The sequence below is a fragment of the Tinamus guttatus genome, unplaced genomic scaffold (assembly GCF_059628265.1).
Source record: "Tinamus guttatus ecotype Peru unplaced genomic scaffold, ASM5962826v1 Tinamus_guttatus_pri_ptg000470l, whole genome shotgun sequence".
Lineage (NCBI taxonomy): Eukaryota > Metazoa > Chordata > Aves > Tinamiformes > Tinamidae > Tinamus > Tinamus guttatus.
In genome coordinates, this window is record NW_028289004.1 from 435,524 (window position 1) to 454,857 (window position 19,334).

The following is a 19,334-nucleotide window of genomic DNA, read 5'->3' on the forward strand; positions in this document are numbered from 1 at the left end:
ATGCATCTTGCTGCATCAGGAGACTGCTCATCCCTTCTGACCTGCCCTCTAATCCCGTCAGGGTGACAAGGTGATCAAGCTGGTGTCCTTCAGCAAGGACATGACCATGGGCCTCCCAGCCACCAGCAGCACTGGTGAAAGGTCACCTCGTGTCACCTTCCTGTATGCCTTTTATCCTCTCTTCCATTCCCATAATAAATTTGCCGCCTTTCACAGGCATGGATGAAAAACAATGCTGTCCACAGCAGCATCCCAAACTCTGCTGACTGGAGCTGACCTGTGGGATACCACTCACACAGTGCCACAAAAGCAGTATGCTTTATCCTGCAATAAATTGATAAATAAATGCTCTACAAATTAATCTCTCTTCATGACTGATAGATATTCTTTCTGGCATATCTCAGCCTCTGAGGTTTGCAAGTGCCTCTTGAAATTTCCTGATGTGGAAGGTCAATCCAGACCAATACGCTCACAGATTAATACTCTGGGGGATGTTCTTGAGGTTTAACTTCAGCCGAGGGAAGCTAGCCTTCTCAGGCTTCCCTTGCAGAGAGACTGGCCCTCTTGAGGCGGAGCTCAGAGCTGAGGCCTAACTTCAAGCATGAAGAACACGGTGCCCTCCCCTGGCTATAGAGGAAGCCCCTGGAGACCTGGCTCCTGAAGCTTATGTGAAGCTTACGTCTGTGGTGACAGGCATGCCGAGGGGATACCTTGGGCAGCTGCTAAGCTGCTGAACATGGTTGAGTCCTCTGCTCTTACTGGGCACTTGGGAGGTGTGTGACTGAGTGGAGGTACTACATGACCCCGCAGCGCCTGTGCTAATAGGAGCTGTATTTTGACCAAAGCAAATTGAGATGTGAAAGCCACTTGCTGAAGCCCCATACCCAAAATGCAGACGGAGTCTATCAGGGAGTCAGTTTTGTCTGCTTTGTTTCTTAACACAGCTAGGAAATGAAAAACAATGGAGAGAAATGGCAACACCTATTATACTCTTGGAGGGATTGAAATGCAAAGAAATCTCCAAAATGAAGATCAGAGAATCACAGGATGGTTGAGCTTGGAAGGGATCTCTAGAGATCATCTAGTCCAACTGTTCTGCTCCAGCAGGGACACCTAGAGCATGTGGCACAGGGTGGCATCCAGGCGGGTTTGGAAGATCTCCAGAGAAGGAGACTCCACAGCCTCTCTGGGCAGCCTGTTCCAGGGCTCTGTCGCCCTCACAGTAAAGAAGCTCTTCCTCACACAGAGATGGAATTTCCTGTGTTTTAATTTGTACCCATTACCCCTTGTTCTGTCACTGGCCACAACCAAGAAGAGGTTGGCCCCATCCTCTTCACATTGTCCCCTCAGGTATTTGCACATGTTGATAAGATTCCCTCTCAGCCTGCTCTTCTCCAGGCTAAACAGGCCCAGCTCACTTACTTAGTCTTCCCTCATACGATAGATGCTCCAGTCCCTTAATCATCTTTATCGCTCTACACTGAACCCTCTCTAGAAGCTCCAAGTCCTTCTTGTACTGAACAGCCCAGAACTGCACACAATACTCCAGATGTGCTCACTCTGCTGGACAGTCACAAACTTAATCTCAAATGAAATACTAGCTGCCTTTCAGTGGGTTATAGATCATGTGCTGGGACTGCCACAGGTGGGATGAGCAGAACAGTCTCTGCTCCTTTACCTGGAGCAGAGGTATAAACACTCTAGGGGTGCTAAGGGCAACTCCGCTCAGGTCCAGCAGATCGCAGCAGCTCTGCTCGCCTGGCAGGTCTGGGATGGGTCTCAGCGCTGCAATCCCTGCTCAGTCCTGCTAGGACACACCTGAATTTTAAAGGCTGCAGAGGGCTGGTGACTGTGGCAGGGCAGCCCTGCTGCCTCTGCTCCTGTCATGCCACGAGTCTAGGGCTGCAACTGGTTTCAAGATGACTCGAAAGCACCTTCATCTGCCTGCAGACCTAAACTTGGCCCAGAAGCAGGTTGCAGTAGTCACAGGGTGCCTGCACTAACGCAGGGCACCAGGCTAGGGGTGACCCTGCGTCTACGGCTCGGATAAGCAGCAACTCAGATTATTTGAGTGAGGATAACTGGGAAGTGACAGCGAGCAGCCACGCAGTGAAAGTCTGCACCACTGCACGCCCGTGCGAGAGGGACGCACTGAGATCAAGCGGGCAAACTGCCGCTGCTCCTCCCCAACCCGGGAGAGCCCGAAGTTGCAGCCCCGCAGGGCAGAGCCGCTTTCCCCGCGGGCAGGGGCGTCCTGCGTGTGAAACCCGCGCTCTGCGCCCGCACTCGGACCAGACCGGGAGGGCGGCCAGCCGAGGCGGGAGGGCTCCGCGCGCCCCCGCTCTAGCGCCCGCGCCCCCGCTCCGGCGCTCCCGGCGCCGCGTCCCCCGGCGGCGGCTCCGGCGGCGGCTCCGGCGCCCCCCCGCGGCGGCGGCGGCGGGAGCGGCGGGGGCTCCCCCGCCTCCGCCCCCGCGCCGGCCGCCGCGCCCGCGCCCGCGCTCGCCCCGCCTCGGCACGGCGCTCGCGGGGCGCCGCTCCGCGGGCTCTCGGGCCGCCCCTTCGCACCCGCCGCCCCCGCGGCAGCGGCAGCAGGAGGGCGCCGCGGCTCCCGTGCGCGGCGGAGGCGGCGGATGCTCCGCGGCGGCGGCGCGGAGGCCACTCGGCACCGAGGGAGCCCCGGCGAGGCCATGAGCCGCCCGCGGGCGGCGGCGGCCCGCGAGTGACGGCCGAGGGGCACGCGGGGCAGCGGGGCCGCGCCGGGGCTCGGCCATGCCCTTCGCCAAGCGCATCGTGGAGCCGCAGTGGCTGTGCCGGCGGGCGCCCGCCGAGGAGAGCGCGCCCGCGGAGCCGCCGCGGGAGCCGCCGGCGGCAGCGGAGGCGGGCGCGGAGGCCGGCGGCGCGGAGCGGGAGGCGGCGGCGGTGCTCATGGTGCTGGACCTGTGCGCGGTCAGCAACGTGGCCCTGTCGCGGGTGCTGCGGCAGCTCTCCGACGTGGCCCGGCACGCCTGCACCCTCTTCCAGGAGGTAGAGGCGGACATCCAGGGCGCGCACCGCCGCGCACGGGCGCTGCACGGCCGCATCGCCGCCCTCCAGGGCGCCGTGCGTGCCCTCGACCCCAAGCAGGAGGCAGTGCGTAAGTAGCGCGCACCGGCGGCTCCGGAGCTGCGCGGGTGCGGGGCACGCGCCGGGGCAGGAGCAACCCCCCCCCGGTGCAAAGTTTGGGGGCTGCCGGGACGAGGGGGAGCCGCGGCTGCCGGCGCGACAGCGTGGGAAGGGAGCGCTCCGCGCCGGGCCGGGCCGGGCCGAACGGAGCCGCGCCGGGGTGGGCGCCGCTCCGCGCCGCTGCGATGCCAGCGGGAGGGATGATGTCAGTGGTTTGTGCTCCTTACGTAAGGAGCTGCCTGACGGGGCTCTCGGGGGCTGCATCCTCTGCGGCGGCGGATTTGGCAGGGCAGGGGCCGGGAGTTGCGCGCCCTCGCCGCGCCGGTGACGCGACGCGGTTTTATCCCCGCGGGCATCCTCGGGGTTTCTGCGCTCGCCGGTCTGCCCGCCCTCCCGGGCAAATTCACTCGGCCTTAGAAGTGTCTCTGACTTCCTGATTCAAACGCTTAGCTCTTAAATAGGAATAACGAGCCGGCTCTGTCTCTAGTCGGCTTTCGGGGTCGTAAAATAAGAAAGTTTGGTTAATAACTTCTTTCTGCTTAAAGCATGGTGCTGAACAGCTAGAGGGAGACCGGCATGGGGTGGGGAGAAAGAAAAGGGGAAGAAAATGATCAAGGCAATATGTGACTTCTGTTGAGAGAAAGAAGTGCTCAAATCCTGCCTCCTCCCCACCCAAACTATAAAAGCAGTGACAGGCTGTGTCGTCCTAACAGCTGCTGATTTTTGCTGAATATAGTTCGTGTTCACAGCGTGTAATGATTTTATGCACTCATTGATGCATACGCTTCCCAAATGCTTGTGAATATGTATGTTTTTCATAGGTAGGGCTTCTGACTAGCGGGGATCACTGTGGGTCCTTCCTCCTCTTAGTATCTGGCTTGGAAAAAGCAACGTTCTCAAGTGGGAATTTGGCTGTTTTTGCCCTCTGGTACTCCCCTGAAGATCTCCAGTGAAGATCTCTTAGTGTGAATTTACATCAAGATAAATGAGAACATGCCCCCTTCTAGGTGTTTTTGTTGAACATGCCATTTAAAAATTCCTGCTCCGGCTTTCCTCCCCTTTGGAGCAGAGGCATATGCGTAGCCCTTGCGGGATCAGCGAAGCTGCTCTGATTAACAGAATCAAGCATTAGGTATTCAGAGGTGCTTAAACTAGAGCCACGGCATCTGCACGGTGACTTTGACGGTGATATATTAATGTACATCAACGGCAGCTCAGTCCCACCGAGGCTCTTGGTGGTTTCAGGGCTAGCATGTAATCAGAGCGGAGTGCCGGGCTGTGATTGGAAACTGCGGCGGGAAGGAGGGGTAGATGGAGTAGTGAGAGAACTGTCGGAGGAAATGAAACTCCTGGTATCACATTCTCATCTGTGAGTCTTCGGAGCTGAGCTGAGGAGCCGTGGGTATATGCTAGCGTAAGCGAGAGCAGAGCTTAGGCTTTCTTGCCGGGATGGCTTCTTTTTCCTTTGGGGACTGTGTGAGTGAAGCCTGTTTTCAAATCATAGAGCGCATCTTGGCATTACAGCAGTTATTCCATGTGCTTCATTGGGGAGAGACTCTGGTTGTATCCCTATGCTGATAATTTGGCGCTCTCCTGCTTTCTTTCAAGCCCTCCTCTCTTTAGGAGGGAGCTGCTTTTGGTTATGGTCTTGCCCGTGCCCTCCTGCTGTCCCTGCGCTCCCCCTCTCTACGCATCGGTAGTAGAGTTGCCGTCGTCTCTCGGCCTCGTAGCCGAGGGCTCCTCGCGGTGCCGACGTGGGCTGCGGCCGTCCCCATCCCTGAGGTGCGCGTCCTGCCTCCAGCAGCTCACGGGCTCGTCTCTCCCTGTCCTGCAGCGCCGTGCTGGGCGTCCCTTAACCCGCCTCGTGTGCGGAGAGGGTCGCCTTCTTTGCGGAGAGGGTCGCCTTCTTTGCATGCGCGGGCTGCTCCTAGTTCCTGTCCCGTGCTGGAGCGGTACAGCTGTTTTTACAGACTGCTGCTCCTGGACATCTCAAATGGGACCCAGCGCTGCACTGTGCCATCCTGCGTGTGTTCTCCCCAAAACCACATGCGTCCACAGCAACACCTCCCTCTGGCCTGCGGACCCTGGGGTGTTCCCAGGAGCTACGTAAAACTGCATGGCAGGAAAATGCCCATCCTTGTGGTGGTGCGTAATATAGCATGTTTTGTGGGCTGCTCCCTCCTCCTTCACTATTACTTTCAACAACACTATGCTAATGTAGATTTTAAGCATGAAGCGCCTACCCAATTCATCGGTGACACAACTCACGGCATTGAAGCCTCAGCATCCATTTGCTCTTTTGAAACCAGCAGAGCAAGCACAGGTGATTGCAGCTCTGCCCAGGACCTCATGGCCTCCCACTCAGCAGCAAACATGGGAATGATAAGGTGGCCTGTGGGCTGCCTTGCTGTGGTCCAGCCCAAATGACTGATTGCTCACATACATCTCAGACCAGCTCAGGGCAGTTTGGAGATTTGAAGTTGCACCACATGGGACCAGATGGCAATAGGCATAGCTGGATTGCTGATGTTGAACTTGTTGCACACAAGGAGTCTTGATGTGCTGGACTGCCTGTATTTACTGAGATGCAGGATCCTAGTATATTAGCATACTAAATATGTGTAAATATATAAATACAGCAATATGGATGTTCAGCCAAAGCATGCATTTTGTAAGCACTCTGTTCAAAAGCATTAGGCTACCTCGCCACAGTAAAACATTCTTCATGTCGTAACACCAACAGGAGCGCAGTGATTTGAGAGTAATGCTGCCAGACATGCCCTAGATACTGAGCTGTGACATTTGAAGGCCTTTTCTTCCTTGCCTCATAAGCCACCCGGATTGCAAGATTCCCCTGGACTGGCTGGCTGAGGAGAAGGAAGAATTGGGCTAATTCTGCTTTTGGGGCTCTGGGAGCTAGTAGGTGCCAAGGGGTAGGTCCACAGCCCAGCCCACTGCCCAGAGCACCAATTCTTGGCAGTCAAAGAGATGATAATGAAGGAAGCAGCTCTCTCGAAAATGGCATACCATAGAATCACATATAATTGACTTATTTTACACTATTTTACACTGAAAACTATGGATGCTCATATTCAAATAAAGCATCATGTGTTGGGATCAGGGAATGATAACAGAAATTTGAAATGAATTCAAAATGGCATTTTTTTCTAGTAATGCTTATCAGTACCACTTACATTTTCCTGAGGCTTTAATGTTCTCTGCTTCATTGCTACCAAGGTAGGATGTGCTTTGTTTTAAGAAAAGAATTTAAATTTCTCACTGAGCTGCTGCTAAAGGTTTTTATCTGTGTGTTCCTCTTGCTTTTGCCACTGTTGAGAAAGTGTGCTTAGAAAAACTTGCTAGGCACCATAAAGGACTGAGTCTGAGAAGTCAAACGGGTCATCTTCAAAAACACCAGGTCCTCCCCCCTGCCTTCCCAGATGCTGCTTGTTCTTTCATCTCTCCTATAAGCCTCTGGCCAGCTTGCATCTCACAAATATGAATCCATTCTCACTTTCTCACTGAAAAAGTAACCGGGGTGAGAAATGTTTTCCTGCTTAGCTCCTGAACGAACTGCTTTGCCCTTCTGCCACTCCACGTAGTTTACTGCTTTTCATCAGCAGCAGCTCCACAATCTACTTCTAAAGCCAAGCCATGTGGGAATAATAAGCTTGTTGTCAGTCCTGCCACTGCTTAGGCTTTTCTTAATAACATCAAGAGAACCGAGCAGTGTGATATTAGTTTTATTAACTTGGTAATTCAGAAATCTTGGAAAGTGCTGGATTTGTGAGTAGACTTGGAATTTTGTGCCTCCATTCATATTTGGAAAAATAGTTTATCAGTCCAGGTTATTACAGATCTGGCAGTCTCAGTGGAATATTGTACTTTTCAGAAGCTGATGACGTAACTCATCTTGCTTTCTTAATAACTGGTAATGACCGAGCTGCAGATTTTTAAAGCCCCAGTTAAAAAAGATTCTGATCACATTTGAGTATCCTGGATAATTCCATATGTGCCAGGCTTATGTATTTATTTATTTTTGCCCCAAAGCCTCAGTGTGCTACCAGAAGTGGATCTTTCTAAAAACTGAACCCTTTCCAGGATTTGCTTGCTATATCCTTCTTGTTTTGTTTTTCCACTCCTGGTTGTCCAGCATACTTGCATTTAGTGTTACAGCCATCTAGGAGTGGGAAGCTCTGATATGTCATTCTGTCCTTCTGAAGTCTCTAGACCAACTCTGCAATGAGTTTCCTTATACTTTTTTTCCGAGGTGCTGAGATGGCACTGACACAAAAAGACAGCTGTGATTCTTGCACCATTTTAGGCTGTGCATTAATTTATTTTATTTCATTGAAGTCAGTCACTGAAAACAGCCTGGCTAGTTTCTAGTTTCACTTTTACTTTTAGCCTCTTCCTTTGTGTTTTATTTATTTATTTATTTATTTTTCCACATCCATCTAGTGCTCTTCTGGTTGGGTTTGGAGAACTTAAGGGGAATGTTTAATCAATTGTAAGGTTTTTATGTGCCTTCTGCCACAGTTCTACCGTTTTCACAAAGCGTATGTTTGGATGAAGGCTCAGTGGATAATACCTCTTCTCCTCCTTGACTTAATGTGCTGAAATTGCACTTACTGCTGAAGCGGACCCTGCAAGCTTTCTCTCCAATGCTGTGGTTGTAGGATATGGCTGTGTGAGAAGGTCTCATCCCATGGCTAGCTGTTGGCCAACATACTCGCAGGGACCTTTCAAGCAGGTACATTAGGCTTTAGGAGGAGGTGCCATATTGGAAAAAAGACGGAAGTGCGAGTGGGGAAAATAAGGGCTGTACTTTGTCCCAGCTTTGGGACAAAGTCTTGGGAATTTAATGCACAGTTCACATTCTGGGGATTTGTTTTTGGACTTGGACACAACTCTGGAGTCCCACAAAATAGATACATTTTACACCATCATGTTTCTGCCACTGCTAGAGAAAATCGGGAACAGATTTCTACCTCATCTTAATTCTCTTTTGTAGTGTTTTTTGTTGTTGTTTTGTTTTGTTTTCCTATGTCTGAAAGAGGCCGCAAGCGTATCTAAGTATACGGGTAGTTGCACTTTTAGAAGTCTGCACTGCCGTGGTCTTGGGGACGTGAGGCACAAAAGTGCTCGGAGAACTCCCCTCGTGCACTGAAATCAGCCTAATTAGCAAATCCTTCTTGGATGCATAATAAAAGCTCCCAAAGAAGAACAGACTGTACTTTGGATGTAGTAATCGATTGCCTTGAGCGTTATGTCCTGCACCCGCACAAAGCGAGTGACATGGCCCCTTCATTTGTCCCTTGGAAAGGGAGAGAGGCTTTTGTTTTCTCTCGCCAGATGTGGTTTTGGGGTTTCGTGTTTGCTGCTGCATAACTCATTTGTTTCCTAGAACTTTCCTCTCTGCTGCGCTTAGCTGTAGTTTTCCCATTAATGCAAATAGCCAAAGCTGTGGGTGTGGGAAAGCTGGAGCATTTCCTCAGTGCTTCTAAATGCAGCTTCTAAATGCAGAAGGCTGATGTCAAGTTAGCAGAGTCTGAAGGAGTGGGAGGCCAAACCATCGGTTTTCCTGTTTGCCTTTTACTACTGTCAGAACAACAAAGAAACATAAGAAGAAGAACCTGCTAACTTAAGAATCTCATTCAGCGCTTACTGTAACATTAGACGGAGTACGGCCATTTAGGAAGAAGACTCCTTATCTTTGTTTACCGCATAGTGATAGAAGAGCTTTTACTTGGGAAAACAAACATGCAGAGTCTGGGGTAGGGAGGCTTTTTCATCCCTCTGAAAAGTGATAGGTTTTTATGGGAAGGAAATTTGTCAGGTCGTGGCACGGGCAATGTGCCTGGTGGGAATTTGTTTTTGTTACCTGTGGTGGTGAGACCTGCAGCTCAGGTGGATGGCTGGCTCTTGGCCGGGCATAACCTGGTAGCAAACGGCTAGCCGGCTGCCATGGGTCTCCTCTGAGGTCCATCCCTGCTATATAGAAGCAGATAATTTCACTCAGTCTGCCCACCAGTACAGCACAGGAGCCCTTTGCCAGCTCTGCAGTCACTGGCTTTTCACCCCACAACTACTGTGTAAAGCTGTGCTGTAGGTTTGAACCGTTTGGGGGTTTGGTTGCAAGTTGAAGGGTCCTTCCAGTCAAAGGACCTGGTGTCCAGAAATGCTCAGGTCGCGTTATGAGCTGCATTCCCCACTTGCCACAGCTCTGTAGCTGTGCAGTGCTGTAGTTGTTAGCAGGATTGGCTCAGACCTGTACTCGAGAGCCAAGCAGGGCTCTGCGGTGTGATTATGAGAAAGCCCAGCATAAATAGCTTAACTCCTTTAAGACCAGTGAGGTTTCCTTTACACAGGGATAAAACTTCAGGGAAAATGGAATCAGGCCCGTAAGAGATACCATGGATCTGATGGCAGTACAAAACTACTTCCCACAGTTCCCTTAAAACCTCATGTTTCTGTTTAAGAGCCGTAGTACTTAATGTCTGTATTCATATGAATATGTAAAATGAGTTTTCCACCGACATCAACGGAGTTGCTTTTACTTCTGCTGAGATCTCCTGCTGATACAGGTGAGGTCTGGAGATGAAGAAATAAGTAGGCGCTGGTAGCTTGCTGGAGACATGGCAAGGTCATTCACCTGTTTATTCGCATACATGAAAGACGGTAGTTTCCCTTTATGAAAGATGAAGGGCCTGGAGGGTTTCCAAAAACTGTTGCATAGTTCTCAAATGTCCTTGGACTGAGGGAAGGGCTTGGAGGAAGTAAATAAAAGTATCCAGTGTAATGGTGCCACGCAGCAGCAGTTCTGGTTTGAAGGAATGGGGTCTTGTTGACATTTCTTGCATAGATTTGCCTGTCCTATGACTTAAATATCAAGCATTGGATTACGGCTAGTCTGGCACAGATATGTGGAGGTAGTGAGAAGATGTGGGAAGGCAGTCCTTAATACTCTCTGGCATGAGCTTGCCGCAACTCCTCTTTATCCTCTCTTGCAAAGGCAGATTTACTCGGGGTGGCTGCTTGCAGGCAGCACCTGCCTCTTCCTCCCTCTGAGCAGCAAAGCAAACGGGATGTGGTGCCAGGGAGCCCCACCGTGCTAAAAAGCCCCCTCATCTGGCATGTTTCCTGCACACGTGCCTAGTTATATTGTCCCCAAATCACATATAGAACCTTGGGGAGTTCTTAGGAACAATGTTGTGATGCCCCAAGCAAATGCCCAGCGTGTGTGAAGAAGAGGCATGTGCGTTTAAAAGCCTGGCTGCACAGTGTTGTGGCCTTCGGAATCACAGAGAGTTGCAGTTTTCAAAAGCTGCTCTTCCCAATCGCTTGGCATTGCCTTGTAATCAGAGTCTGACATCAGGCTCTCTACTGGAGCTACTTGAGCTATTAGGCTGTGAAGAGGAGAAACTCTCTGTGTTACCGAGTGCGTACGTGGGGGGAAGTTTTTTCACTGCCTTTGATGTATTAGCATCAAGAGAGGGAGTCTTAGCTTCATTCCTAATTGCTTCTCGTCTTTGAATTTATATACCAATATGTAAGTAACTGCAAAGGGAGATAGCAGAATTTATAAAAAGTTCAAAAAGGCAGGGCTTAGAGCATGATTAAAATAAAAGATAGCGTGCAGTGTGTGCTGTTTTTAGCTGAAATATCTCCCTAGAATACTTCCCATTTACATTCTCATTATATCTAACTACTTCTAATGCACTGCTTAGTTTAACAACTGGCATGTTTTTAGGGTAGATTTTATAGCAGATATACAGTCACTGTGTTCTTAACCCGAGACTTCAAATTGCACTATTTGCATCGGACAGTCCTTCCTTGTGCCTTCTTGGCTGAAGGCAGGAGGAGAGCAGTAGTGATGGGAACCCAATTAAGCACATGGCTTGATTACACCAGATGCTTGAAACACTACTAGGTTCAGTGAGTGCTGTGTATTTCTGCCGTGTTAAATCTCAGCAGAGAATGAGGCTTTTTTTTTTTTTTTTCTTTTTAATAGGATCACTGTAATTCTTACAAAGCCGACGTGGTTTTCTTTTTCTTTTCAGCTACAAAGGCAGTTGGACTTTGAACTATAGCCACTCAGGCTGAGTCCCTGAGAAAGTTTGCAGGAGCTGCCTTGCTAGCATGTGCATGCGATTAAGGAGAACCGGCATAGGGCGGTGTGTTTGCGCTATAAATATTCATGGCTTGCTCAGGCCTCTGCAGCTTTTCCCCTGCCTTCCCCAAGTGTTAGTGCTAGCTTGCTGCTGCTTGGAAAGAGCTTTGAGCTGGGGTGGCAGGAGGACAGGCTGGGGGGAAAAGGTGTTGGTGGTTCTTGAAGATGCAAGTGGCCTCCAGTGGCTGCAGAATCCCCATGGGATGCTGCCAGGGGTGAGATACATGGAGCATGTTGAACACTGCTCCCTAGGCACAGCCTGTGCATTGCGTTAAAGGAAAACCAGGCCCTTATGACATGTTCCGTTTTGCCTTTGATTTTGAAAAAGTCACCCAGCCTTGTATGTCTTTGGACAGTCCTTATTTGCCACTGCAGAAACCAGATCCTGTTGGTGGTGGAGCTCAGGATAGGTAGCAGTAACTCACTGGGATGCTGAGAGGCAAACTTTTTGTGGTGTGGTACATGTCTCTCATGTATCTAGTGGTTTGGGAGATCTGATAATGGGCAATCTAAGTGAAAGGATAAATTAATTAAAATTGAATACTTATCACAGCGATCAGAATGGGTTCAAAGAGGTGCTCCTACCCAGCTCCTTTTCTTCCCCTAATATTTGCTGCATCAGCCAGAAGTCTTGGCCTCTGCAGCAAACTGCCTGAAGTCTTGCTTGCTGTTAGCGTACCAAAGCTGAATTTTCCCCATAGGATGGATTATTCAGTCAGTGCTATTTTTAGCCTGTTTCTTATCGAAACAAGTGTTAAGTGTTAATCCTATATAAATACTGCAACCCAATAATAATAATAATAAAAATTGCTCCAGTTGGAGATCACATTTTCTTCAATGTGGAAGTCAGTACTTTGCCTGACATAAAAGCTGGAGAAAAACAGTCTTCATTAGTTGCGTTGCTTGCAAAACTGCTTGTTCGTATTCCTCTTTCCTCTCTAGAATTACTGATTATTTCTCTTCTCTTCTTCTTCTTTTTTTTTTTTTTTTAATTTATGCCTTGAATGATTTTCCTTTTGGACCATCCTATCCTTTGCTTGTTTCTTCACAAGTGTTTCTTAGGTGAAGCAGCTAGGTCTCTACCTCTGTCTTAATGTTAATAGCAAACTCCCCTCATTTTAGGAATGAACAGCATTAATTTTTACAACTGTGGTTCATTCTCCATTGATTATCTTTAATGTGATGGTGCCTTGTTCAGTGTACTCACCGAGCCTACTGATAGCCTCCTAAGATTTAATTAACCTCTCCTCCCGCCGCCAACCTGCTCTTGAAGGATGCGTTCATTGTGGCGGGCACATTAAAATCATTGTATTAAGTTCCTTTACTTTCAAATTGCAGTCTGGTTGAAGTATATTTTGTGGCAATCATCTCGTCATTACTTTGCTAATAGCCTGAAATTAGGTTCACTACTTGCTGATTTCAGCAAAATTTTCTGGCTTCTACTGCTACGGCAGGCTTAATTCTGTCTTGCTGCCCAGGCATAGAGATGGGAAAGGCTGCATTATGGATAAAGGTCCTCCTGATGGAGACTTGTGGACTCACATGAAGGTCTCCTCTTGGGAAGGGGCATCTCTGTGGGTGGATATAGGGTCTGCTGCTGAGCAATGTGCTGCGACATGGCGGCTGCCACCCCATCAGCAGCCTGACCATCAGCCCTGGCTGGCCTCCTGGACCCTCAGCCTTGACTTCCCATGCAAGGGGTAGGTGCTGTCCGGCGTATTTACCAGGCCTGCACTGAAAACTCTTCTAAGGAACTCTGTCAATGCATGCAAAACTCACGGGGCAATTTGATACCCAACCCAAGTGTGCAGTGAGGTGAGCTGGGGAAGGAGAGATCCCTTGAGAGGCACTATGGGTTGGTGAGTGGAGGACTGAATGAATGAATGAATGAACGGGTTACAGCTACCTTCGGCAGCTGTAATGTGGCTATTCATTTATGAAGCCATCCAAGTGGAACTTAACACAAATTATTAATGTAGATTAGAAATATTTTTCATTTATCTGCTTGTTCCTAAGTGCTGTGCTGAAGAACCCAGTAGAATGGCAATTTGTTAAAGGAAATGAGAGGGAACTGCAAAATATTTCAGCTGGGGGTAATTATTTTTCTCCTTCCTGGACTTTCAGCTCCTGTTTGGCTTTTGATCTGCCTTGGTAAGCACCGTCTTGGACTGTGAGACCGAAAGGGTCTACTCCATAAAATGAATGAGTCTCCCAATTGCATGCAGACCTTTTTTTTTAATGATAGTTGAAGAGGCCTGGACAGCCCCCTTTTCATCAAAAATGCTATGTATGACTAGAAAAAAAATCCACTTTTTATGTGTTTATGTATATACACAAGTGTGTATATACAAGTATGTATATACATAAACACATGGTTAAAGTAGGCAGATCAGTGGAAAAAATAAGGAAGACAACATTGCAAATTGACTTTAGAAACAGGTCTGTGGACAGGGGAAGAAATTTTATAACCAAATCAGCACCAATTTGTTTAAACAAGGGGCAAATACTCTGTATAACCCTCATTACAAAGTTAGAAATTCAAGGTAATTGATGTCTCTCAGGTGCTTTCCTTTCTTTTTCTTTTTTTTTAATTTTGTGTTTTCATCCAAATTCATCCTGTGGTTGAGTTCATTTCCTTCCCGTCTTCTCCCTCTCAGACTGGAAGATCGGCTTGGCTCTAAGAGGTCATGATGGTATTGATGAAAACTCTTAACAGTGAGGGTGACAGAGCACTGGAACAGGCTGCCCAGAGAGGTTGTGGAGTCTCCTTCTCTGGAGATCTTCAAAACCCGCTTGGACGCAGTCCTGTGCCACGTGCTCTAGGTGACCCTGCATGTGCAGGGGGGTTGGACTGGGTGACCTCTAGAGGTCCCTTCCAACCTTAGGCATTCTATGGTTCTATGGTTCTTCTACCGAATGTACTGAGTGGTCCTGCCCCAGGGATGGGATACATCTTGCTTGGGGATGGGAGGAGGAGATGCTGTTTGGTTGTGCTTATCATTCTGACTTACAAGAGTAAACCCTTGCTTTTGAATGAATTACCCCTGCTGTAATGCAGCAAGAGTTTTGAAAAATAAAAATAATAAAAAGCCTAGAAAAGCTCAATCTAATTCATGAAACAGATTCTTCCCAAGGGAACAGATGGGAAAGCTAAGTGTAAAGTGATGCGAGTCTACAGTGTAGTTTGCAGACACACCAAAGGAAAGTGTTGTACTCATATTTATTATTGCAAAGAAAGGCATATCCTTCTTAGTCCCCATTTGAAATATCCAACCGTGGGCTTGCTAAATATGTTGCTATAGAAGCTGGCACATACTGACCTTGTTTGCTGCAGTCTGTTCTTTTGTAGCATCTTGATTCTAGTGGCATGAGCCAGATGGACAGAGCCCTAGAGCTAAGTGCTGGATAGCATAATTAAATGGTCTAGTATTGAAGACTGGAGCTGACTGAGTCAAACTTTGGCCAAAACTTCAATACTTTTTAGTCGAAGATCCATCTGCTGTGTCATTTTTTTTTCCAGACCCTGTTATTTGGGTTTGAACATGTTAAATCAGATACTAAAGATACTTTCATCTGCATAATATAAAGCAATGCATACTTTTCTATGTCCTGATAGTTCTTCAGGAATATTTTACAGTCTTATTGAAAGTCTACACATGTTTTTCCTTCAAATCTGTATTGCTTTTTTTCCTGATAAGTCTTCGTTGTCAGTGTGAGCATCACTTGAACCCATCCTTCCCAGCAGCTGGGAAGCCTGGTATCATGCTGACCAGGAAATCACCTCAGGGGTGTTTCTGTCACACTACAGCCCTTTCCTTCCTGGCTTCCTGTGCCATTTTTAGCCAGTGAATTGTGTCTCCCACCTCCCCTTTTGCTCCCTTGCCTTGACATAACTGGTTGCGCAGCTCTGAGGATGTGGAGCAGACCTTTCTGGTCTGCTTTTGTCTTTGCATCCCAGTAGCTTTCCGAGGCAACTGGTTCCTGTGCCCCTATTGGCAGCTCATGTTGTCTTCCCACAGCACTATTCAGCCTCCGGAAGGAGAGCGTTGGAGGAGGGTGGGTGGGAGAGGAGCTGGCAGTGGGAATGGAGGGGATGAAGAGGTTGTCTCCGTCTTTCCTGAAAGACTGCTTGCTAAGGATGTGTTTGCAGAGGTTGTTCTGTGTAGCATGGTTTGCTTAAAATAGCTGGGATGCCTCTGCTGTGCTTTCAGCAGGCCGTTCACCTGAGGATGGGGCTCATTTTGAAAGAGCTCTATCAAAAGGGGATTATTTTTCTTCTGACCACCTCAGAAGAGAATTCAGATCAGGGTCTTCTCTTTTACAGCCAGGGAAGTTTTCTGCTGTGGAGCAGTGCGGATGCCTCCCATAACTGGTGCAATCACGAAAATGTTACAGAAGGGGATTCTGGCTCTGAATTAAGCTGCGGTTTGCTCCCTGGCACCAGCAGTTGGCTGGGACAAAGCCTGTGAAACATTTTCAGTACTGCTGAAGCCCTCAAAATAAGTCTCACAGGCTATCGGCCTTAGCCTTAAGATTGAATTGTCATCTAGTTGTCCAGTTGTCTAGTTGATTTAAGGGGAACTGTTCACAGGCTGTAATTGCAGGAGCTGACCATTTCTGAAACAGCTCTGTGTAACTGCCCTGCACAACCGCTGGCTCCTGGCATCTTGAAAGGCCACATGGAAATGAAAGCATCTTTTCTGCCCAAGTGAAGTATGTTTACCCAGGAAAATACAGTAGGTGACTTTTGGGTGGACTCAGCTGTTATCTACATATAGCTAGGAGGCATGAAGGGACACCCGGATCCAGCCCAGTGCTGAGTACCTCCCATGGTGGGTTGGAAATGTTCAGCTTTGCAGGTTGGAGATGAGGAGGATCAGGAGATGAGGAGCAATAAGGATAAGATGAGGAGGATTCTCTGGGGACAGATCCTGTGCAGATACCCCAGGTGCAGAGGTCTGCTAGGAAATGACCATCTATTTGCCAGGCTAAGCCTTTCGGACTGGGGGAGTGCTTCTGTCCTCATGGACAAGTGCTTCCCATGGCTGTGCACTGAGCCTCGTGAAGACAGTGTCTCGAGGCTGTACTTCCCATTCCTCCTTCAGTAAACAGGATTTTTCATTACTGAGAACTGGAGGTTTTGTCTCTTGAGGACCAACCTTAAGTTGAACTGAAGACTGCAGTTGCCGGTCTTCCTTTTGGAGGCCTGCATCGTTGAGGAGCATGAGCTTTCTTACATTGCAGACAACATGTCCTGGTTAATTACAGTCATGTAAAGATGAGGTTGTACTGTGGGACTTGGTTTAATTAAAAAACGGTGCTGGGAAGTTTAATAAATGTCTGATGCGCTCTATCTGGCTGCTCAGTGCTAACACTGCACTTCTCAGGTGCTCTTTCAACCTCAGTCAGAAAGAGCCAACAGAGCTTGACATCCCTACTAATGAAAGGGGAGGATGGATTTTCATTATCTGTCCAGCGCAGCTAGTGTCTGGCATTGCACTTCTCGCAGCTTGGGCTTGTTTCTGGGCTTCAGGGAAAGGCTTGTGTGAGTTGTAGTGTCGGAGGAAAACCTGCAGTGCAGAATCTTAAGGCTTTCCTTGTGTAGTGGAAAAATCACGATAATGCCTGTGAAATGTGGACTCAGAGGAACTTGGTGTGTGTGGTCTTGTTTGACTCCCCCTGCCACACACTCCCTTTCCCTTGCTGCTCATGTATACCAAAATCTGTCATCTATTTAGCTTGAGTTTTTCTAATAATCTCAGAAAATAATGCAACAAAAACAATAATAAAATGCCTGCATATACTATCTCACTGAACTCTAGAAGCCACAAGGTCTGCTAGACAAGCTTTCTGTTAGTACTGGCTTGGGAGAGACCTAGCACTCTGTGATGCCCATCTGTTAGCAGCATGTTTGGATGTGATTAATGTGAAAGTTGCAAGAATTGCATATAGCTTTTGCTAATCTACGACAGTCTGTCACTGTTAATCTTTCACAGTATTAAAATCTTAATATAATAAATCTAGAGTTATAGAAAGCTGGAGCTTTGCTTTTGTTACTGCCACGTTTTTGCACTAATCACAGTTATTAAACTAATATTTTGCTCAATAATTTGTAAGTGCAGTTAGGGGCAGCGTAGAAATGATTCACCTTTGGAAGGATGTTTGAATGAGCATTTGTGGATGAAGTTGCTCAAGAAAGAGATGCTCCAGCATGAAACGATGTGGGGAAATTGAGCTTCCTGAGGGGAACTGTCCTGAGCAGACTTCATGAGGAGTCCATCCTGTCTGAAAGTCCCCCTAAAAGAAAAGAGGCTGGTCAAGTAGCAAGCAGCACCTTACCACAGTAGTCCTTTACTGCATCTGAGGACAGATTTTAAATCGTTTTGGCTCACCCGTCCATGACAGCAGGGCTACCTCATCATTAGCACTGCTTAAGCAGCACTGCCCTGTATCTAGAGGAGATTGCTGTCTGGATAAGCAGTGTTATGGCCCAAGCTTGGTGTGCCTGCTGGAACAGGCTGACACTACAGGAAACAAATAGAGGAGGACCCAGAGAAGGAAAATTGCTTTCTTCTTATAGCTGCTTGTGTTGGAAAGGATCAAAGAAACCATAATGACTACATATCTTTCTTTAAAGAAAATTTCAGAAGAATGATTCAATTAAATAGTAGTTTACTCAAGTTCTGCAGGTGGCTTGTAAAGTGTAATTGGATCTCCATTACCTTTTAAACCCGGATCTACAGCTTTGTTCGTTTTTTTTTTTTTTTTTTTTTTTTTTTTTTGCAGGAGGAGATCACCATTCTTGAGTTTGTAGTGTGGAACCAGTAGCGGGGAGGGCATGTTTTAAAACTTAGTGTTTTGTGGTATGATTACAAGGTGCATTTGTTTCCAGCAGGGACAATGACTGTGCTTGGTCCAAACATTTCAAAACTACTTCAATCCATGTTTGCAAGATCACTGGGCACCATAGGACAAATTGAGACCCGCCTTCCACTGAACTGCCATGTTGCTCCATCACACGTGGCTTCTTTGCAGCAGCTGAGTGGTCTGTCCACATCTAATCACTGTAGAAAGTCCAGATCAGACCACACAAGCTAGTGCTGTCAGAGCACAGGTACCGAATGCCCCATCCCAGAGATCAGGCTGGACTCTATGTTTTTTTTCTGGTTCTGTTGGTGCCATTATATAATCCAGTCTTTGAAGCGTTTAAGAGCTTGAGGTGCCATGATTAAAAGCTACAAGTACTGCATCCTTCATTTAGCCACCAAGAATCCTCTTAGAGGTGCCAGTTTCACTGCTCTGATCCCCTGTGAGGACTTGCAGAGAAGATGGACACCCCTTCCTAGAGGGGTCAGACCACAAGCAGTAAAGGGGCTCCTATGGCTTTCACTTAAAGCTCTCAGCATTGCCCCTTCCTGGTCATCCTGTGGATTGGATGTTGACATCCAGTGCCCTAAATCCTCTCTGAGCAGGAGAAGCACCTGGTGCCTCAAGTGGCAAGGCAAGGTGAGGAGCATGAAGCACGTCATGGATTTTGAGAATCTTCAGCTCTTCGGAAATCAGCAACTGCTAATTCCCACTATAGGAAAATCCCAGGAGCTTCACGGATGGTATTTCAAAGCTTTGCAAAGCTGTGCATGATAGTAGAAAATCTGTTTATTGGAGCCCTCATGGATCAGCTCCGTCTGTACTAGCATTGTACCATGCTGGAGTATTTCTGGAAAAAGCCACTTCTTCACAGTCTGGGAGAACCATGGAGGTGAGGGAAGAAGCACCATGGCCTTACGTTCTTCGCACACTTTTTTGGCAGGGAAGGGGATTCTGTAAGCAGTATTTTTTCTTCACTGAGTGCCCGCATGCTCTAGCTGCTGGTTAGTGTTCCTGTCAAACCAGAATTGAGAAATGCTCAGCGTTACCGCTGCCGGATCTGCCCCGGTTGCCTGACGAGCAGCGATGAAGGGATGAATATTCACCTGTGCTCTTGCACAAACAAATAAGT

General features: G+C 48.2%; 1 protein-coding gene across 1 annotated transcript in view; it reads left to right on the forward strand.

The window, feature by feature from the left end:
• The first annotated feature begins 2,769 nt into the window (after window positions 1-2,769).
• The window catches only part of NHS (NHS actin remodeling regulator), a 237,064-nt gene continuing 220,499 nt past the window's right edge, over window positions 2,770-19,334 (forward strand). The window contains exon 1 of the mRNA XM_088532724.1: window positions 2,770-3,133. Coding sequence (XP_088388850.1) covers window positions 2,770-3,133 — 364 coding nt within the window. The remainder of the gene's footprint in view (window positions 3,134-19,334) is intronic.